We start from the raw sequence: 23,985 nt of genomic DNA, 5'->3' as shown, positions 1-23,985 counted from the left end.
CTAATGGGTGTTATTCAGAGTTTGTTTACCTTTTTAGCCTGCAATTTTGGCTGGGCCACGCCTGTGGTGAAAGGTGGTTTGGTATACATTGTTAGTTCAGAGCCTAAGAGCTCGATGTTTTAGGTTTTAATGATGTCTCAGGAAATTTCTTTCTGAATTTGTGGTTTGGGGACTAGTTTCATTCTTGTATTTTTACTATTCTTGCTTTGTTTACTCTTGATGAACTTTCACTTAGGTTTCCCTTTATGGGGACCTTTTATCATTGCTTGGACGAATTTGCTGTCATGCTGATGTTGCTTCACTTTTTCCGGTGTAAAAAATGAAATAACTGATGCCAGGAAGCATTTAGAGTTTTGCAATATGCTCTGGTGTTCTTGTTGAAGGCTGAATAACTGATGGGAATATCTATATGTCGTCTCTGAGTTTCTGTTTTCATTATGGTAGCCGACAGTTTAGAGATTTTCAATTTTCTAAGGCTTACAATTTATTTGGCTTTTGCAAACTCGCCTAAGATTCTTTAGGTTGGTTTATCATTTTGGAAATACTCTTGTTTGGCCCTTTAGTTGTTTATCTAATAGCTTTGATTGCATTATGCAATTTTCTATTATAGGTGGCAACCTTGAGTATGACTATGTGACGAATGTGGATCCATAAATGTAAATTTTACTACTGAGTTTGTGTCTCAGGATTGTTTGGAACCACTTATAAAATTTACTTTTCTGAAAAAGTATTTACGTGATAAAGTATTGATGATAAGTATTGAATTAGAAAAGTGTTGAAGGTCGTAAGTATTGTTTGATTGTGTAAAAAGAAAGTGCTGATTATAATACTATTGGTAACTCACTTTTATTATAACTATTGTGTGAATATACATTATAAATTTATTATTTTGAGAATAATACTATTATATTTGCACATATAATTAATTCATTATAGTACAAAAATAATACTTAGTAGATTATGTTAACATTTTTAAGTAAAAATTTTAGTTATAATTTTAAATATTTTCTAATAATTAAATTATGTTAACAGTTTTATTAATATTTCACAATTAATATTTATAAATAAAAATTAATTAATATTTATGTTAATTAATATTTTTAATTGAAAATTTTAATATTCTAATTAAAAATTTTAATTGACACATTTATTATATATTTTAAATATTGTATAATTAAAAAATAATTAAACTTTTAATTAAAATATATTGATTAATATTTTCAATTAATTTTTTTTAATTTTATAATGAACAAAATAATTAACTTTTCTAATTGACCTTCCAAATATTTTCTAATAAAAACTTAAATAAAATTTTGAATATTTTCTAATTATCAAAGTAATTAAATTTTCAATTAAAATTTTATTTAACATTTTTAATATTTTATAATTAACGACATAATTAATATTTTATGTTAACTTAACATTTTTAATTGATATTTTAAATATTTTATATTAAATAAAACAAATACTTGATTATTATTTTCAAATTAATAATATTATTTTTATTAATTTATGTTTATGATAGTATTAATTTAATAATATTTTTAATTAACAAAATGACCTCAATGGCCGTAAGCTATTTAATTTTACAAGTTTGCTAGTGCCTAAGAACAATAACTACTTATAAGCAATAAAAATAGACTGAGATTACTTATTATAAGTACTTCTTCAAAAAGTGTTTTTTCAAAAAAATTACTTTTTCAGAAAATATTTATTTTCCTTTTAAAAATAAGTAGTTTGGAAAAGTATTTTTTGGAATAAGTACTTATTTAAGTGTAAAACCAAACACTACTTATTGACATAAGTACTTATTAAAAGTACTTTCTAAAAAAGTACATATTTTTGAAGACGTTCCAAACGGGGGTGTAGTCCCTACCTACTTCTCAAAAGTACTTATTTTTGCTATAAAAAAGTAATTTTTACAATAACTACTTGTCTTCATGCAAGCAAAACAGTATTTTTTTTAAAAAAAAAATTTATACAAGTACTTAAAGTACTTTTTTCAATAAGTACTTACTTTCAAGTAGTTCCAAAAGGGGGCTAAAGTACTATAATATCATTGTATAGTTTTCATTATTTGCAGCTCAATTATCATTGAATATTGACGCATTTCAATATGAATATTTGGAAATTTCTCTTAGATAGTCACCTTTCGTAAAATTTTAAGGGTAAATATCATCAATGTCGATTAACATTTAATGAATGAAAACTCCTATTGTGGACCTGTGGTATATATATTTGTATTTTGATATTGCATTTGTCTCTGAGGAAATTTTGATTTCTTATTGTTAGACTACCAATGACAACAACAACAACAAAAAAATCAAGCCTTAAGTCCCATTAGGTGGGGTCAGCTATATGAATCCTTTTCTTCCAATTTATGCGATCATGGACAATTTCTTTTGATAAATTTAGGGCTATTAAATCCTTATTCACTATCTCATTCCAACTTATTTTAGGTCTACCCCTATGTTGGGAATTAAAAACAAATTCCGAAACCTGTGAGAAACAAAATAGAGAAAGAATACACACCAAAGAAAAATGAATCACACGCACAAGACAGTATTTACGTGGTTCGGCAATTTTGCCTACGTCCACGGAGTTGCAGGGATTTCATTATTATCAGGGAGAAATATTACAGAGAGTGTAGCGGTACAATACTCTTCCTCTCGTTCTCTCGCGAGTTTGATCACAAACCCTAATCACCCAAAAGCAATCCTTTTATATGTTGCGCATAGGGTTCCGTTCCGAATGGGCTTAAAAAAAATTTTCTCGTGGGCGTTGCCCCTGGACCCCCACAAGTACGACTTGTGCCTTACGGCCCAAGCCGCAGCACTCATGGATTGAGCCTTAGGATAGAAATCTCTCATTAAATAAAGGTCAGGTCATCATCCAAATTTAACACTACTAGGCTCCACAAAAGCCCAACACCCTACCCCTTTTACTACCCCCCACAGTATCTAGCTCGCTTTTACTCACTGGCGCACTATGTGGCCTACGTTGCAAGTGCCCAAACCATCTGAGTCGTCCCTCCCTTATCTTTTCTTTTATAGGAGTTACACCGAACTTATCACGAATATATTCATTCCTTAATTTATCTTTCACTGTTATACCACTCATTTATCTAAGTATTCTCATCTTGACAACTTTTACATTTTGGATATTTTATTTTTTCGCCACCCAACATTCTGATCCATATAGCATAGCTGGTCTTAGCGTCGTCCTATAAAACTTTCCATTTAATTTTAAGGGTATTCTATGATTACAAAGCACACTTGAAACACTTCTCCATTTTACCCAACTTGCTTTAACTTTATGCATTACATCATCTTCAATTTCTCCTTCAGCTTGCATAATAGATCCAAGGTATCGAAATCTACAAATGCTATTTATTTCTTCATCATCAAGTTTAACTTTGTCTCAAATATTCCTCCGACCACTAATGAAATTACATTTCATATATTGTATCTTATTTCTACTTATCCTAAAGCCTCTAGATTCCAAAGCTTCTCTCCATAATTCTAAATTAGCCTCTACTCCGCCCCTAGTTTTATCAATCAATGCAATATCATCTACAAACAACATACACCATGACACCTCATTTTGAATGTTCTTATTCAGTTGGTCCATCACTAAAGCAAAGAGATAAGGGCTCAAAGCAGATTCTTGATGTACACCTATGGTGATTGGAAATTCTCTAGTTTCTCCATCTATAGTCCTTACACTAGTCATTACTCCATTGTACATATCCTTAATTAAATAATTTTACCTACTACATATACCTTTTTTTTTTTTTTTTTTTTCTAAAACCCACCATAGAACTTCTCTAGGTACCCTATAATATGCTTTCTCTAAGTTAATAAATAGTAAATACCATATGCAAGTCCCTCTTCTTTTCCCTAAACTTTTCCATTAATCTTCTTAAAAGATATATAGCTTCTGTGGTAGATCCCCCACGCATAAAATCAAATTGATTTTCTGAGACCCTCGTTTCTAGCCTTAATCTTTTTTCAACTACCCTTTCCCACAGTTTCATCATATGATTCATAAGTTTAATTCCACAATAGTTATTACAATTTTGAATATCTTTTTTATTTTTGTATATAGGTATTAAAGTGATTTTCCTCCATTCATCTAGCATTTTCTTAGTTTTTATAATTGTGTTAAATAAATTAGTTAATTCTATAATTCCGTTATCACATAAGCATTTCCAAACTTCAATTGGGATGTTATTCGGTTCTATACCTTTTCCATTTTTCATATTTTTTAGTTCAAACTTAACTTCATTAACTCTAATTTTGCGAATAAATCTCATATTTTTAGTCTTTTCCTCATTGGTCAATTCTAAGTTTAAGCCTTCCATTAGGTTTTCTTTAAATAACTTACTAAAGTAACTTCACCATCTATCTTTTATGTCTTTGTCCTTAACCAAGACAATATCATCCTCACTTTTTATGCATTTTACATTTCCTAAGTCCTTACTCTTCCTTTCTATAGCTTTAGCAAGTTTAAATATATCTCTTTCTCCTTCTTTTGTATCTAATCTATTATACAAACTATTAGATGATCCGTGTTTAGCTTCGCTAACGGCCTTTGTTGCATCTTTTCTCGCCTCTTTATACTTTTCAAAGTTATCCATGTTACTACATTTTTGCCATGTTTTATACCAAATTCTTTTTTTTTTTTACTGCCTTTTGGACATCTTTATCCCACCACCAACTTTCTTTGTTATTCGTGAATCTTTCCCTTGATTCACCTAAAATATCTTTTGCTATGTCTTTAATAGAGCTAGCTAATATACTCCAAAGAGTATTTGTATCTATCCCATCCTCTATAGTCCAATCCCCATCTTTGATGATTTTATCTTTAAATTTTATTATATTTTCTCCCTTTAGGTTCCACCACCTAATTCTCTTACACTGATTTATTTTATCCTTTTTCTTCCATTTTTTAATACATATATCTAACAGTAAGACTCTATGTTGTGTGGTTAGGCTTTCACTTGAATTAACTTTACAATCCTTGCATGATAAACGATCTACCCTCCTAGTTAAAAAAAAAAATATCTATTTGACTTCTATTTTGTCTACCTTTAAAGGTTATTAAGTGGTCTTCTTTCTTCTTAAAGCAAGTATTCATTATAATAAAATCATATGACATAGTGAAGTCTAAGATCATCTCCCCAGGCTCATTTTTGTCTTCATATCCATATCCTCTATGTATCCTCTCATAACCTTTATTATCCCTTCCAACATATCCATTTAGATCTCCTCTTATGAATATTTTCTCAGTCCCTGGAATGCCTTGTATAACTATCCATACCTTCCCAAAATTGTCTCTTAAGATTTTCTGCTAAGCCTACTTGAGGAGCATAAGCACTAATGATATTTAATATCTCTTGGCCTAATACCATCTAGAATTTTATATTCTATCCTTTACTCTGTTTACATCAACAACGCTATCTTTTAAGTTTTTGTCTACAATAATTCCTACTCCATGCTTATGTTTTTCTTTTCCAGTCCATTGTTATACTATCACTTTACTTAAAAGTTTAAGCTATTAGGTTATGGGCAACAATTTATATCAAGCCTTAACACTCCTTCACATGTGCAGCCCGACAGCACATGGAGAGATAGACGCACAATAATCTAATACACATGATAGAAAATATAATAATTTTTTAAATACCACACAATGCAACAAGGCTAGAACCTAGGTCCCTTTTGGTAACCAGCTTTGATACCACTTTAGATTTCCACTATACCTAAAAGTTTAAGCTGTTAGGTTGCAGGCCAACAAGGTATATCAAGCCTTGACACAATAAAAGCACCGGAGTCAAAAGACTCAAAACCAAATATTATTGAGATTGCGTCGTTGCACTCAGTTACAGGACGGATTAAAGATGTGATCTCTAAAGAAACAGTGGAGAAAGGGAGGGGCTCTATCCAAAATAGGAGAAGAACAGAGCTATTAAATAACAGTTTACAGTGCAATAGAAGCACACTTATGCATTTTTTTTTTTTTTTTCTGAGAAAGAAGCTTCAGAAAATTTTCCTCATTCTTCCATTTACCATCATTGAATAAATATGACAAAAACTTCTTTTGATAAATCAAAAAGAATTTATCTGACTAGCAGTGTAGGTAAGGAACTCCAGTAGCACAAGTTGCATAAAACCATCCAGCCCTCATGGTATCTGTATAAAGGTATCCAGGAAAAATAGCAAGAACAGAAACATATGCTTGAGGCTACAACAGAAGTTGTGCCTTCAAAGGCCCCATTTTTTCATTCCCTTCAAATGCACCTTATTAAGCATGGTGAGGTTGTAACCCAATATTCCCCACCTACCACGACAGAGAAGCAGCTTCTTTGTTGAGCTAGCCTGCTACGCGTAAGACAGTGCATCCCAAACAAACTCCATGACAATGACAACCTTGGCAGTTTCAGTCTCAAAATCTTTTGATTTTTTATTAAATTTCATTTAGAACCTTGACACCATTCTTGACTTCTTGAAAGATAAATGTACTGCCAACCCCTTTTTCATCAGTTTTGATCTCCAGGTTGCTTTATCTTTCATAAAAAACATTTGATCAGGTTTCTGCATTTATTTCCTGGATCCATAATTGAACAATGCATGCTTTTAGGTGAACAAAAAATGTCTTACCTTCTTTTCTAACAATCATTTTACTTTTTTTGTGGATTTATGACATGTAGTTTCTTAGTCTTGCACCCTGTTCTATTTGTATTACGCCTATTTGACATCATTTTCTGTTTTTTATCAACAACGTGGAGGAAATATATGATTTTTTGTTGTCTTCTTTAGTGCTGCTGTAAATTCAGAGACACGTGAAGAGGTTGCCATTAAGAAGGTTGGCAATGCATTTGACAACCGTATAGATGCCAAAAGGACCTTACGAGAAATCAAACTTCTTCGTCACATGAATCATGAAAATGTAAGTTTAGTTACTTACCAAACTCTAGATCCTGTCAACTGCATGTGATCATGCTGGTTCCTTTGCATTTTCCACCTTTATTTGAGTTCAATCATTATACTGCTGTCAATGTGTGGTTTTATAGGTTTGATAAATACTCCATTTTTTCTTATAATCTTGTTAATAACGTTTTTCTCTTTATGTGCAATGAATAGTTTCATGTCTATCTTTTGATGAACTTCGCTTCAGCTTATGGTAATTTCTGCAGAACTCAAACTAGTGCTGTTATTGGAGTTAAATGATCAGCTGGTCCCTAACCTATTTGAATATTCTGCCTTGGTGCCTCACCCAAAAAAATTACATTTCAGTTACTAAGATAGTTATTATTTCTAGCTCAAGGCCTATTCTCAATGTGAGGTTGGACCACAAGCCATGTGATGGCACAGTGATACAAGGCTCTTATGTTGCAATTTTAATGGTATATTTTTTGTTTTGTTGATGCGGCTTTTGAAATATGTTCTCTCTCTCTCACACACACACACACACTCATACACACACACACACACACACATGATGAATGCTCAAGCTCCATAGTGAGGAGGAAAAGCTTGTTGTTCTTGCTTGAATGAATAGTGAAATTTTCTGTTCCAGCGATGGTGAAGATGCTGCAGGGGGTTGCTTTGAGGTGGCAGCAGAGTAGGCTCATAATGGTTTATATTTGGCCATGTTCGATGGAAGCCATGGTATAACTCATATAAGATGCTCGGTGGTGCACAACATTCCTTTTCCTTTTAATGTTTGACATGATTGGATTTTTTTTTCCCTTTCTTTTTGCGTAATCTGTATTGTTCTTTGGTTCATATTGGTTCACATTTGGGATATAGTTGTTCTGCTGCAATTTGGTGGTCTGTCTTGCCACAAACCAGGACTATCTGATTTCGATCAGATGCAGCAGAGGAGAGCAATAATCAAGGATGTAGAGAATCTAGAAAAGGATTAAGAAGAGGAAGAAGGGGAGGAAAAAGATGAGGAGGTCAGGTCTCCAGCTTTGGGTTTGAGTGCCATGTGAACAGAGTGGCTGCATTCAAAAGTAAATCAGAGAATTGATGAACGTGGTTCAGGAGGCATGGCCAATGATCAGAAATGAGATTATTAAGACTATATCCCAAATGTAGGGAATCTTTACCAGGTTCTCTTGATAATCTTCACTGTCGGTGGTTTGAGCTTCTCAATCTCCATTCACTTGTTGTGTCTTTTGTGGTTCTTGTTTCCTTAATTTTCTTATTGTCCCCTATCTTCGACCAAACTTGAAGGTCATAGGTTTAAGTATAGGAGACAGCCTCTCCAAATGTAGAGGTGGGGTGTACTGTACATCATGCCCTCCTAGATGGCTGATCTGGTGTGGGAGCTTTTTGAACGAACTGTTGCATTTGAGACACAATCAACCATTAAAGAAAATGACCACCTCAGCCAAATAAAAATGACACATCATAAATAAATGCCATTCAAGAGTGACATGCTCTTCGATGATTCTTTGGTCAAACCTCATGTTAGGAGTTGGCATTTGTTAGCGACAAGGGAGTCTTTTCATGTGTGGGAAGCTATCATGCATGGGCTTGATATACATGCTGAGTATCAACTTGACCCAAATATCCTGGCGAGGTCATGGGCTTGACTCCTGGCATTTGGCAAATGCTGGGGGAAGGGGAGATTGCTGGCGAAGATGTGGCAGCAATTAGTCCCCATGGCAAGTACCTGAGGTGAGTCAAGCCACAGTCAAAATGTGGTGTGTGGCTGTTGTCAATAGAGAACTTAAGTAGGCACTAGCCATGGTTTTTAAACTGGACCAGGCCAGCCGGTTCAACCCAGTTCAACCAGAATCGGTCATCATGCTGGTCCTGTCAGCACTCTAGAATCAGAAACGAAGCAAACTGGTGTTGACTCGTCTGACTTAGTTCGAACTGGCATGAACCGGAACCAGGGTCAAAGGCCGGTCAACCTGGCTGCTCACTGAATAAGAGAAAAATTGCTGGCATTTGAGTGTGTAGTGGGCTTGAAACTGTAACCTCCTTCCTGGGGCGCTCCACCCTTAGCACCAGGCTAGATTATTTTTTGTCTCTCAATGGATTATATATATATATATATCTATCTACATATATGTAAATAGAAATGCAAAACATCATGCACTCATATAAATATTAATAAATTAAATTATATATAGTAATAACTTCTAAACAATATTTCAAAAAATAAGAAGACAAATACAAATTTTATTTAGATAGTTTCTAGATTATCTTGATTTTAATTAGCTAATGACTTTAATTAATCTTATATAAAATATTTATATGAGATTGGGGTTATATTATTTTTCTAGTATATAGATTAATAATATATAAATAAATATATTATAATGTGATGCTTACATTATTGGTTCGACCGCCGGTTCGACCCACTGGTCTGACCAACGTGGTGGCTTCACTAGGTGGGTCATTGGTCTGGGTTTTAAAACCATGGCATTGGCTATCAGCTATAGCTTCTGTAAAACAGCAGGTGCTCAGTCTTACTCATGTTATGATTCTTGTTCATCTATATTGACTAGAGAAAATAAGTTGTGTGGCCCCTGAGATCAATAGATCAAGAAGCATTTCTTTTGAAGTGATGACTTGTTGAGTTCATTTCTGATTAGAGAGTTCCAAATGAATACCACTTTATTTGTAAGTTTCATTAATCTGTTAAGTTCACTATAGATATAGAACTGAAATCTAGTGGGTTGTATGGATGTCATTATACATGAGTTATCATAGAAAGCTACAGTATGTTCTTTAATTCCTAAGGCAGTCCAATGTGTAATGCAGAATATAGCAATGTTGAATGTAAGATCGGCTCATTTCAATTTTCAAATTTTCAAATTTCAAGCACAATGGGATGTTTACAGACGCTTGGAGGGAATTTCTTTCATTAGGATACAAATTTTGGATTGTGTGCTAATATAAAATGGTTACTTATGGTGTAGTAATTTTATATTTTGCTTTTGTTCCCTTTTGAAAGCTTGAATACTCTCAGTTACAGAGTTACCATGTTGTTAAGGGCATTCTTTTACCCTTTTATGTATATGGGGTATCATAAATAGAGTGAGGCTTAATCACTCATTGGATTCTCCAACTACTACAAACAATCTTCTCGTCTTTGTCTCCTATCTATATTCTTCATCATGGTATCAAAGCATCAATTCTAAAGACCTAAACCCCTAAATCTGCCATTGCCATCCAAATCTGTGTTATTTCCTAGCAGTCACAATGCTCTAACCTTAAACAAAATAGCCTTCCTCTCACTATGCCTTTATTGGGAATGTAGTAAAAAATCTATCTCATTTTTCCCTCTATTATAGGTAGTAGTTTGGGTTGATTTTTGGAAAACTAAAACTGTAGCCATTCTCAAAGTGTGCTGGTCTGCCAAATCCTGGAAGATCATCAGCAGCTGTTGGCACATGTGCCCTCACACACTGGTCGTACTCTGACAGAAAGACACCATGCTTTGGCATATGAAGCTTCCTTTGGTCTTTTTCTTCGCTGCGGGTTGGTTCCATTCTGTTCGTCTTGACCTAAAGAGCATGTTTTTGAGAAAGTTTGTCCTTGGGTGTGCCTTTTTGATGTCTGAAAATTGGATTTCTTGTGTTCTTGCTTGTTGAAGATTGGGTTTTGTGAAACCACATGTGGATATGAGTTGTCTATTTCTACCCGCATGTTGTATATTTATTTTTCTAGGTTGTTGGTTATATGGAGCATTTTTGTCATTAAGCCTTTGTGATGGAACCCTGAGAAGTCTAGTTCCTTCCACATTGCTACAAATTACAACAGAATAACTAAATGGTAATAACCATTTGCATTAGTCTATGGTATTTAAGATTTATTTAATTGACTGAGGTCAGTGTGAACTTCTTATTCAATTGGGTCCTAGTGATGATTTCAGGAGGATATATTTAATGGTTTCTTTATTGTTTAACTTCATGAAACCTGGATTGCTAGAATGTGATGCATCTTTTGAATCTTTTGATGCTGCTAAGGAGATACGGATAATGACACTTTTTTATTCTAGTAATTTGACTCGCATCTTCACTTGGAGTATTTTTAGTTGTAACAAGGAAATAAGAGTTCCACTGAATACATAGTTGAGATGTAGCACATGTGCAACCTATTGTTGGGAGCGTGGTTGAATAGTATCCGTATACGTGAATAGTAACATATACATAAACAATAACAAATTCAGCTTTATCTGATACCACTTATTTTATACCTAATTCAAGGTCAAATTGATATGGAGAAAGGCAATGAAGAACAAGTCATACAAATACAACACTGAGAATTTTACGTGGAAAACTCTCCAATTTGGAGAGAAAAACCACGGAGCAGCTAGAAGCAATTCACTAAATCAAATGAGGAGAATACAACAATACGAAAGAACCCTCAAATTCTCTCTTCACACTCAAATACAAAATTGGCTAACAAGCCTACAAAATACAAGGAATTCTAAGTTTTTGGGGATGATTGAATGAGATGGGATGAACCTATTTATAATCAAAATATGAGTACTGTAGTAGTACTATGCGGTATTGTAGTAGTAATGTGCAGTACCGCAGTAGTAACAACTGCCACCCCTTTTTGACCAAATTTACACCATTTACCACCTTCTTCAATCTTCTATTCTCTTTTCCTCACTATTCTTTTGTTGTGGGGCCCACAAATTGATGGTGTGCTCTACTTACCTCACAAATCTCCCCCTAACTACCAATTTGGGATGTTTCTAATCTTTAAGATTTCCTTTCAAAAATTCGAACTTTTGCTTTTTTCCCCCTCCAGTTCAAGCCTCTTGCTGCTCTTCATTCTTTTTTAGACATTTACAATATTGGCTAAGTTCAAGCAATGGTTGAACTTAGATCCATTTACTACCTTGGTCAACATATTGGCAGGGAATTCTCCTTTGTGTCTATTTCTGGAGTCGAAACTGTCCATTATTCATTATATCGCGAAGAAAGTGATACCTTACATCAATGTGCTTAGTTCTAGCATGATAAACCTGATTCTTTGCTAAATGGATAGCACTTTGATTATTACAGTACACCATCACCTTTTTTTGTTGACTGGTCCCTTTGCCAAAGTAAACAAATATCTTGTAATAGATCTTCTATTATCTAGATCACCTGCATAATTTGAATCTACATATCCAACAAGAAAGTTATCTAAACTACAAGGATCTTTTCCAAATTTAAAACCAATATTGATGGTACCTTTAAGATACCTCAAAACCCACTTAACTGCTTCTCAATGCTTTTTTACCTGGATTATGCATATATCTACTAATTACACCAACAACTTGAGAAATATTAGGTCCAATACATACCATCAAATACATGAGACTTCCCACCAAACTAGCATATGGTATTCGTTCCATATCTCTTCTTTTTTTATCAGTGCTTGGAGACAGTTTTGCACTGAGTTTAAAATGGAGAGCTAGAGGAGTACTTGCTGCTTTTGTATTTTCTTTCATGCCAAATTTTTGTAGTACCTTCTTCAAATATTGCTTCTGGGTTAGGCACACAACACCCTTTTCCTTGTCACGAGTGATTTCCATTCCAAGAATTTTCTTCGCTTCACCGAGATTTTTCATCTCAAATTTCATTTTCAATTTGGTCTTCAATTCTTCAATCTCCATTGTACTTTTGGCTGCAATCAACATGTCATCAACATACAAGAGCAAATAACCATCATTCAATTTCTGAAGATAAACACAATGACCATATTGGCTTCTTATGTAGCCATGGTATTTCATAAATTGATCAAACTTCTTATACCATTGCGTTGGAGATTGTTTCAAACCATACAAAGTCCTTTTCAACTTGGACACCCAGTTTTCTTTGCCTTTTGTCTTGAAGCCATCGGGTTGCGTCATTTAAATTTCTTCTTCAAGATCTCCATGTAAGAAAGTCGTCATCACTTCAAGTTGAACCAAATTCAAACCGAATTGACCATGGATAGAAAAATTCGAATAGAGGAATGTTTCACTACTGGAGAGAAAACTTCATTATAATCAATTCCCTCCTTTTGAGCATATCCTTTTGCCACCAACCAAGCTTTGAATCTAACTTTCTCTTTCTTACTTGGATCTTCCTTCTTGGTAAGGACCCATTTGCAACCAATTGCTTTCTTTCCTTTGGGCAACTTTACAAGCTCCTAGGTATCATTCTTTTGAAGAGATTGCATTTCTTCATTCATGGCTTTATTCCATTCCACATTTTTAGAACATGCACCGGCTTCTTTATATCTGGAAGGAATATCATTTTCAACTACAGGCAAGGCATACGCAGCAATGTCTCTGTATACCGCGTTGGCTTCTTAATCTCTCTTCTAGGTTGCTTGGTTGCAATAGACTCTTCTTGCTGTTGTAGCTCTTCTGTTGGTTCCTCCTCTTCATCGTCTCCTTCATCATTTTCTTTTGTGACTAGAGGAGTATATTCAAATTGAGGTTTTATAATGGCCTTTCTGATTTCTACATCTTGCAAATTACCTTTGTTAGTCTTTTCCATGGGTGCATCTTCTTTTATTTTCCTGAACATTCGACTTTCGTCAAAAATGACATCCCTACTAAATTTTACCTTTTTCGCTTCTTTACTCCATAACTTGTAACCTTTCACACCACTCATAAGTAAAGAAAAATGGCTTCTTTTGCTCGAGGATCAAGCTTACCATCAGTTACATGGTAATAAGTTGGACCAGTGTTTTAAAAGGCGAAGGCGTTAGGCGAGACGTTTTACCCTCCTTGAGGCGAGGCGTAAGCCTCAAGGCGTTGGGACTGCATTTTTTAAATTAATTAATAAATAAAATCAATTTATATATAGTAAAAAAATAAGAAAAAATTTAGAATAATGGAGAAAAAAATAAAAACATAATTTTTAATTATCATATAAGCCAATTTTAGATAACAAAAACAAATAATACATATTAAAAAATAAGCATGAGCCACATTATCAAAAGAATAGAAAAGGCCAAATTAATAGAAAAATCCAAATTAAAGTCATCTGTTAATTTCTAAGAATATAAAACTAAATGAACAGAGGTAGATCAAATTGGAAAGGTCCATGACTCGTCAGAGAGGGACGAGAAGCTTGGAGAAATCGTCAGAGAGGGAGAAGGTGCTGGAGGAAAGCTACAGAAGCTTTGTTGAGTCGTCGGAGAGGGAGAAGGAGCTGGAGGAAAGCTACGGAAGCTTCTTCGACTTGTCGGAGAAGACTGGAGGCTTCGTCGAGAGATCTATAGGTTCGTCCAGAGGAATCTTTGAGAGAGGAGAAGACTGGAGGCTTCGTCGAGAGGAATCATTGAGAGAGGAGAATATTGGAGGCTTTGAAGAGAGAGCAGAGGCTTTCGTCGAGAGAGCAGAGGAGAAGAAGCTTCACAGGAGAGTGAGGGATGATAGGGTTTCAGGTGTTTTGTGGGTTCTAGCTTTTTAAATATATGTTTTAAACCAAGAATCCCAAAAGGCGTATGCCTAGCATCTGAGGCGTAAAAAGGCGAGCTTTTTTTACTGAGGCGTACACCTTCTCACCTGAAGCATATGTCTTTGTGGACTTATGCATTTTCACTTACGCCTTGGTGTGTTTTAGGCCAAAATCGCCTCAAGGTGCGCCTCAATTACGCTTTTCAAATCACTGAGTTGGACAACCAAAAATACGTAAGGAATCATAATCAGTAGTAGGTTTTCCAATTTATACCTCAATGGGTGTTTTTCCTTCTTACTATGGATGGGAATCTGTTGATGATATAGTTGGCGTATGTAATAGCTTCCGCCCAATACGCCTTACCCAAACTAGTGCTGGATGGCATTCATCTCACCTTTTCCAGCAAAGTGCGATACATTATTTCTGCTATGCCATTTTGTTGTGGAGTTCCCTTCATGGTGAAATGCCTCCTGATTCCTTCATCTTTGCAAAACTTCCGAAACGGATCATAATAGTATTCTCCACCATTGACTGATCGTAGGCACTTGATCTTTCTTCCTGTATGGTTGTCAATCATCTTCTTCCAAGCTAAGAACACATTCAGGACTTCATCTTTATGCTTCATGGTATACACCCAAAGTCTTCTAGAGAAGTCATCTACAAAAGTGACGAACCAATGTTTGCCGCCTAATGACGAAGTCTTAGTTGAGACCCCACACATTAGTATGTACATAGTCAAGAATGCCTTTTGTTTGGTGGACAGCAGTACCAAACTTCACTCTTGTTTGTTTTTCAAGTACACAATGTTCACAAAATTATAATTTATAAGTTTTGGCACCTTTCAACAAGCTTGGTTTTGCTAGCCCTTGCATAGCTTTTCAATTGGCATGTCCAAGTCGCATGTGCCAAAGCCTTGTAGTATCAGAAGTGTCTCCTTCTGATTTTTCCATGGCGGTGTTGGCTCCACCTACAACTATTTGTCCTTGCAAAAAATATAGGTTATTTCTCCTTGTGCTCTTTAGAACAATAAAAGCACCTTTAATCACTTTCATAACTCCATTTTCAATGGTGATTTTGAATCCTTTGGTATCTAAATAACCTACTGAAACAAAATTCTTTTTCAAGTTAGGTACATACCATACATTTGTTAGCTTTAGAGTTGTTCCATTATGCAGCTCCAATCAGATAGCACCAACTCCTTTCTTTTGGCATGGATGGTTGTCTCCCATGAGTACTTTTCCACCATCTACTGTTTCAAGACTAGTGAAATAGCTTTTATTGTACGTCATATGGTGGGTGCATCCTGAATCTAGGATCTATTCATCAAGCTGACATTCTGTTGTGGAGATTAGTGCTATTGTCTATATCCTCATCAGATTCATCAACTACATTAGCACTTGTGCTGGCGCTCGCATTTTGCTTCTCCTTGTGCTTCAATTTAAGGCAATCCTTCTTCCAATGGCCTTTGTTGTGACAAAATCCGCATTCATACTTAGCAAGGAATCTTCTTCCATTCGAAGAAACTACTCTCGATTTGGAGCGAGAGTTGTTCCTTTTGGATGTTTTGCGGCTTTTGGACCTCCCCCGTACCACCATAGCTTCCGATGCATTATTTTCAAATTCTTTATCCTTTTTACGGACTTCTTGATTCATCAATGCATCTGAGACATCCTTAAAAGAAAGAGTATCTTTCCCATACATTATGGTGGTTACAAAATGCTCATAAGGATTAGGCAAGGAGTTTAGCAAAATAATAACTTTATCTTCATTTTAATTTCTTCATCTAAATTTAACAAATCAGCTAGCAATTTGTTCATAACGTTCAAATGATCGATCATAGACGTACCTTCCTTGTATTGGAATTGAAAGAGCTTCTTTTTCAAAGGCAGCCTATTTTGGATGCTCTTCATCATGTATTTGTCTACCAGCTTCTGCCATAGCGTCTTGGCTATGTTTTCTCTCATGATGGCGTACTTGACATCTTTCGTGAGGAACAGTCGAATCGTCCCGCAAGCTGTTCAATTTAGTTGCTTCTAGTCTACTTCCTTCATGTCATTCGGTTTATCTTCCAACGTTATGTTTAGTCCTTGTTGATTAAGGACATCCATAACTTCACATTGCCACATTCCAAAGCTATTACTTCCATAAAATTTTTTGACTTCAAACTTTGTGTTTGAAACTACAATGGTTGTAGCTTTGGAACCGCTTGTACTTCTGTCTTCGCTTGCCATCTTTCTCTAAATCAAATATATGACTCTGATACCAATTGTTGGGAAAGTGGTTGAACAGTATCCGTATACGTGAATAGTAACATATACGTAAACAGTAACAAATTTAGCTTTATCTGATACCACTTATTTTATACCCAAATCAAGATTGAATTAATATAGGGAAAGACAATGAAGAACAAGCCATACAAATACAACACTGAGAATTTTATGTGGAAAACTCTCCAATTTGGAGAGAAAAACCATGGAGTAGCTAGAAGCAATTCATTTAATCAAATGAGGAGAATACAACAATACAAAAGAACTCTCAAATTCTCTCTCCACGCTCAAGTACTAAATTGGCTAACAAGCCTTCAAAATACAAGGAATTCTAAGTTTTTGGGGGTGATTGAAATGAGATGGGATGAACCTATTTATAATCAAAATATGAGTACTGTAGTAGTACTGTGTGGAGTAATAACAACTGCCATCCCTTTTTGACCAAATTTACACCATCTACCACCTTCTTCAATCTTTTCTTCTCTTTTCCTCATTATTCTTTTGTCGTGGGGCCCACAAATTGGCGGTGGACTCTACTCACCTCACACCTATAACTACTAAAGTTTGTGAGATGTAGATGTTAACAGTTATTTAGTCATTTAGGATTATTATTATTATGTGTTAAGAGTTTTATTAGTAATATGTGCGAGTTAGTAAGGGTATAATGGTCATTGGAATTGTACTAGACATATGTTATAAATAGAGGAGAGGCCTATCGTTGAAGTTAGGTCTTCCATTTTACCCAATTATTTGACATGGTATCAGAGTAGGTTACTAGGAGGTTTTGGGTTCTAGTCCTGTTGCCCGTGTTTATTATGTGTTGTTTAAAAAAATTATTGTATTCCCTATAATGATGTTATCTATATTGTGTTTATCTCTCCACCTGCTCTCGTGCTGCATGCGTGGAGGAGTGTTAAGGCTTGACATACATTGTTGGCAACCTAATACATTTAGATTTTAGGTAAAGTGGTAATCTAACATGGTATTAGAGCACATTGAAGTTTGTTGTCACTTTATTTAGGTGAAACTTGTACAGAAGCTCATTACAACCACTCATGTGAAGTCTGAGTTTCAGCTTGCTGATTTGTTCACTAAAGCCTTGGGAGGTGCTTGTGTGAAATTCATTTGTAACAAGTTAGGAGCATATGGTATATATGCCTTCACTAAAGCCTTGGGAGCTGCTCGTGTGAAATTCATTTGTAACAAGCTAGGAACATATGATATATATGCAGCTTAAGGGGAAGTTTTAATGGTTATTTAGTCATTTAGCATTATTATTATTATTATTATTATTATTATTATTATTATTATTATTATTATTATGTGCTAGAGTTTTGTTAGTAATAAGTGTAAGTTAGTAAGGGTATTATGGTCATTGGAATTGCACTTGACATATACTAGAAATAGAGGGAGAGACCTATCATTGAAGTTGGGTCTTCCATTTTACCCAATTATTCAATAGTAGAAACAGTGGGAATGACTCTTTGAGTCTCGGCAAGTTTGAGACCTGAATTTGAATCAGTCCTATCACAGATTCTAGGAAGTACAGAGTTGCCACCCTCTGCTGAAGTTTATGTTAGCCCCAAAGTTTCATTGGTAAAAGTTTTGATGATAACAAACTACATATTACTAATTACTTTGAATTTTAGTTTTGTGCTAAATAGGGTTTAAGTCATGAAGACAAAACTTTGGTTTGCTGGTTAAGATTTACAGAATTGGATTGGACTGAACTGGCTAGGATTATTATCTAGTCCCATATTTGGATAGCAAGACCCATAGAATAGGCTAACTATTGAAAAGACCAAAGTACCCTTTAGTTTTGGGTAGCAAGCCTTGTTTTACTTCTTAAGTTTCTCTGCAACAAAATGGATTTGAGTAATAGCTACTGCTGCTATTCATCCGTCAAACCCGGCAGCCGAAGAGTCTCCGATGAGTTTGAGCAATGATGGGCAAAAGATTTGGGATGAACCGCTTGGCTTCCCTCTTCGATTATTAGCCCACATCACAAAAATCAACCCTAATTTTTATTTTCCTAATTCAGATCAGGAATGAACAGCTTGCATCCCTGTTGTTACTAATGGCGTAGGGAGTATTGGGAGCATCAGGACTGAGGAGGAGGAGATGGAGGTGGTGAAGTGGGCTCTGGATCATGCTCCTCTCCTCCAGAGCTCAGGTTTCCTCGTCCATGTTTTCCCTCCCATTACCTGCATCCCAACTCCCAGTAATCCCACTTCAATGAGAATAATTGCTGCCAGACTTTCAACTATGGCAAAAAACCTATAAATTGAGGGGATGGAAGACTTCTGAAGAAGGCAATTGTGCCGGGGAGGGTGTTGTTGGGGGTTGGAAATTCTTGTTTGAAGCTTTCAGCATCAGCTCCCACGATGATTGTACAGAGTAGATCTCCAAACCCATCAGATTCAACATCCTAGGAGTCATGGAATACTTGTTGTAGGAGGAGGAGAACCAGATCTTGACGACATTGATGCTGATTTCTGCACCACCATGTGCAGCTTCCCGTCGCTGATCTCGGTGTCAGCTGTTGGGTAGAGGACCTTGGATTCAACCTGGAAGGAAGTGATTGAGGCATCGGATTTGGTTGCTAAGCTGGGGCTGCCCGATTTTTTTTTTTTTTTTTTGGGGGGGGGGGGGGGGGAGGGGAGGTTATCCCACGTAAATGACTAATAGTTCCACCTTGGCCAATCCTATTCTATTTAGTGTGTTGCACCAAACATGGGCTAACAATCCTTAGCCTAGCTTATGAACCAAATGTACCTTCGATGTTTGGAGAGCAACGGACAATGTCACTTGTTTTGCTCCTATTATCTCTTTAACAGTTGGAGATCAATGAATTGTATAAATACTTCTGGATGAATATTCTAAGCAGGCATATCTTGCTTAGATAGGTAAACCTACAGCTTGTTTGTCATCAACTGCATATTTTAATACGTGGGTTATAGATTCTGTTGCCACTAAACATATGATAGGTACACCTAACTCTTTTCAAGACTTAGTGTTGCGATACATTACCTCAAGTTACCTATTGCAGTGTCGACTACTACAGTTGGTGGATAGGGACAGTAAATCTTGCTTTCCTAATTTTTTTCTTTAATCTTATGTTTATCAGTAAACTTATGAAATCATGTGTTATTATTTTATCTTCTTTACTTATTCTATTGTTTTTAGAATTTAAAGATGAGGAGGACAATTGACAAAGGACATGAAGCTTGAGAAATTTAAACTTGGATTATATGTCATCTTCCACTGTTTCATTTGCTGCAGCCATGCTTCTTTAGATTCATTATTGTGTTGATCACCTTTCCTTCGAGAAGTTGAACCTGTCAGTTCCTAGTTTGAGTCTTATGTCTAATTTAGAGTGCGAGTCATGTTGGGAAAACATCATTGTGCCCTGTTTGCTTCTTAGGTCAATAAACATACTATGAGCCCTTTGTTCGAATATTAAGTCATTTTCATTTTCTTGCTTTAATTCTTTGTACTAACAATGCCAAAGAATACTTCAGCAGACAATACACTATTGCTATGATTACCTTAGGAGTGATTCACCAATCTTCTGTGGCTCAGTCCACAGGACCACGACAAAAACAGAGTTGCTAAAAGGAAACAGACAAATGCTGGAAGTCACTTGTACTTTGTTGTACCGGATGCATGTGCCTAAAGTGTTTTGAAGTGACTTAATGCTATTTTTTTCTTGGATTTCATGCAACATGATGACAGGCTAAACTACCAAATGAATTTGCCTAAAGTGTTATAGAGTGTTAAGCGCTTACCACTTGCTACCTTATTTGCTGAATGCCATCATTTGTTTTTGGGGTTAAATACCATACTTTATCCTATTTTCCTATGCTCTTCAACACTATCAAACATATCATTGATGGTGAAGCTCTTCATTTGACAATTCTGCTTTATGTTTTCCTGACTATGTTTCTAAAGAGTACTGCATTCCTGCTATTACTATCTTGAGTACAGATTGATTCACATATTCATCTGCATTGCATGTGGTGGCACTGTTTTCCTGCAGTTTTTAGGGTGGATAATGTTTTTTGTGTAGTGAATTTGTAGGTTTATTGGTCTATTCTTTCTCTACTGCAGGTTATTTCCATAAAAGACATTATACGGCCTCCACAGAGAGAGAACTTTAATGATGTATACATTGTTTATGAATTGATGGACACTGATCTTCATCAGATAATACGCTCCAATCAACCATTAATGGATGATCATTGTCGGGTTTGGCACCAGGAAATTTTATTAAATCTTACAGATTATCTTATATCATGTCACAATGATCTGTCAACTTAGTTTTTTCATATGTTGATTAACTTCACATACTGAGAATGTAGAATTTTGTAATCTGCTAACTCCTAAATAGAGTGCTTCTGGATTATTTATAAATATTGGTTAACACTAAACCAAAAGTGTAACAAGATAAGTGGCACAAATAATTTATCTTTTATTTTTTTGGTTGGAAACTGGGAATAGTTGCTAGTGGTTACTATTTTGGCCATTCTGGAACAGATATTGTCTAGTTTAGAAACTGAGCTTTTAAGTTGTTGGTCCTCAAGTAGCAATTTCAATGGTATAACTAGGTCTCATAAGGAGTATCTACTTGATTTTGAACACCAGGATCGCTAGAATCATGTCTTTGAAGCTCTAATGGTCTCTGAGAATAAGATACTTGTCCTGTAGAAGGCTTAAGACTTTTTGAATTTAAAGTTAATGAATGAATGAGACAGTTTATTTATGATCATTTTGATAGAGATTCTGGAACAGGTACTACAAATCTTAATTCATTAATGAAAGTGCAATAAATGTTGAATGCAGTGATAACACCATCATGTCAAATATTTTGTGAATGGCTGAATGAATTGGCCTTGAGTTCTGTATATTATATATAAACTTTACAAGAATGCTATACATGGAAAGTAAATAAGGTCTAACATGATTCTAGCCTTATACAAGTAAACTATAATCTGTCAAGCCCTATACATGTAAACTAAATATATGCTAACTGTACAATATAACGAATTGAAATATAAGGAAATAAATGTAGGCTGAAGAAAGGAAAGAAATCTTTTGCCTTGCTGTTTGCTGTTCAGTTGATAGCCCCCCTCAAATTGATGCGGGTTGATCAACAAGCATCAATTTTCTACTTAGGAAGCAATGTCGATGACGAGTGAAAGCCTTGGTGAAGATATCCACAATTTGTAATTCAGTGGAAATGTGTGGAAGAGTGATAACACGATCTTCAAATGCTTCACGGATAGAGTGATAATCGATTTCAATATGCTTTGTGCGCTCATGATAGACAGGATTGGCCGTGATCTGGATAGCACTTGTATTATCGGTATGTAGAGGTGTAGGATCGGTCTCAGAAAAATCTAGCTCAGCAAGCAAGCCTCGAAGCCAAATAATTTCAGAACAAGCAAGAGACATCGTCCGGTAATCAGATTCCATCGATGACACAGAAACTCTATCTTGCTTTGTACTCTTCCAAGAGATCAATGCATCACCTAAGAACACACACCAACCAGCGATGGAGCGACGTGTATTTGCACAACCAGCCCAATCAACATTGCTAGAAGCAGCAATACGAGTAGAATTGCCTACAGGGAAGAATAAACCACGGGCAGAAGTGCCCCGAACATAGCATATGATCCTACGGACAGCAGTCAAATGAAGATGACGAGGAGTCTGAAGAAACTAGCTGACTTGTTGTACAGCTAAAGAAATGTCTAGTCTAGTAATGGCGAGATAGACAAGACTATCCACCAACTTCTGGTGTAAACTGGGATCAGCAAGTAAATCACCCTCCTCTTTGCGAAGCTTGACGTTTAATTTCATGGGAGTATCAACAAAAGTACCCTTTTGAAGGCCAGCTGTGGCCACCAAGTCACTAACATACTTATGTTGATTGAGTGAAATACTTGAGGGACTACGATTCACCTCAAGACCCAGAAAATATGTGAGACCCAAGATCTTTCATATGAAAGGACTCTGAGAGAGGAGTCTTGAGCTGAGCAAGTAAAGAGGAATCAAAACCAGTAATCACAATATCATCAACATAAACCAAAAGAACAACAATACCCATGTCGGATTTCTGAAGAAACAATTAAGTGTCATACTTACTCTGCTTGAATGAAAATTGTAATAAAGTGGTGCGGAATTTATCAAACCAAGCCCTCGGAGCTTGTTTGAGACCATAAAGAGAGGGAAACAAGCCCATGGGTGGCTTCATATAAATACACTCTTTAAGATCCCCATGATGAAAAGCATTCTTGACATCCATCTGATGTAGTGGCCACTCACTGGAAGCAGCAATAGCCAGAATCGTACAAACAGTAGTCATCTTAGCCACATGAGCAAAGGTCCCTTTATAATTGACACCATATTTCTGATTATCCCCAAGTGCAACAAGGCGAGCTTTGTAACGATCCAAATTTCCATCAAAACGGACCTTGATTGAGTAAACCCATTTACAACCCAGAGGAACAATGGTGGGAGGACAAGGCTCAATGTCCCAGGTGTGATTGGCCTCTAGAGCGGCAATTTCTTCTTGCATAGCTTGTCAATAGCCATCATGCTTGGCAACGTGTAAGTAGGAAGTGGGAATATCTAAATTGGACAATGCAGCAGTAAGAGCTGGAACAGAGTTACCAGAACTTGAAGAGGGAAACCCATACCTGTTTGGGGGTACAGACACTTCGAGAAGAGCGATGTACCAAAGGCTCTGAAGGTGCTGCAATTGACTGAATCTGGAGTGTGGTAGGGTCAGATATCGGATGAGCAACTAGAAGAGACTATGGGCAAGGGCGCTGTGTATACACAATACCTGGTTTAAAACGAGAACTGACTGGATGAGGATCTGAGAACTGCTCCTCAAAGGAGGGGAGAATCATAGTAGGAGAGGAGGGTACAGAGGACACAGGAAAGAAATGTTGATTTTCAAAGAAAATAACATTACTAGAAATGCGTGTACGATGTAATGTAGGATCATAGCAAACAAATCCCTTTTGACACACATTGTATCCCAAGAATGCACATTGAACAAATTGAGCAGATAAATTATGTCGCTCATGAGGAGGTAAATGAACAAAACATACACAACCAAAGGTACGAAGGTTATCGTAACTAGGTTTCTTATCATATAAATGGAAATAGGGAGACTTTATGAGTAGGACTTGAGAAGGTAAACGATTAATCAAGTAAGTAGGAGTTTTTAGAGCCTTAACCTAGAACAAGGATGGAGCAGAGGATTCCTGCAAAAGAGTACGGACCACA

General features: G+C 35.8%; 1 protein-coding gene across 1 annotated transcript in view; it reads left to right on the top strand.

Annotated features, from left to right (window-relative positions):
- LOC131165850 (mitogen-activated protein kinase homolog MMK2) overlaps positions 1–23,985 on the top strand; it is a 35,427-nt gene that overhangs the window by 5,615 nt on the left and 5,827 nt on the right. The window contains exons 2-3 of the mRNA XM_058123971.1: positions 6,822–6,951; positions 20,797–20,934. Coding sequence (XP_057979954.1) covers positions 6,822–6,951; positions 20,797–20,934 — 268 coding nt within the window. The remainder of the gene's footprint in view (positions 1–6,821; positions 6,952–20,796; positions 20,935–23,985) is intronic.

This window comes from Malania oleifera, chromosome 10, assembly GCF_029873635.1.
Source record: "Malania oleifera isolate guangnan ecotype guangnan chromosome 10, ASM2987363v1, whole genome shotgun sequence".
NCBI classification, from domain to species: Eukaryota; Viridiplantae; Streptophyta; class Magnoliopsida; order Santalales; family Ximeniaceae; genus Malania; species Malania oleifera.
The sequence above is the reverse complement of the archived record's forward strand: the minus strand, read 5'-3'. Positions and strand labels throughout refer to the sequence as shown.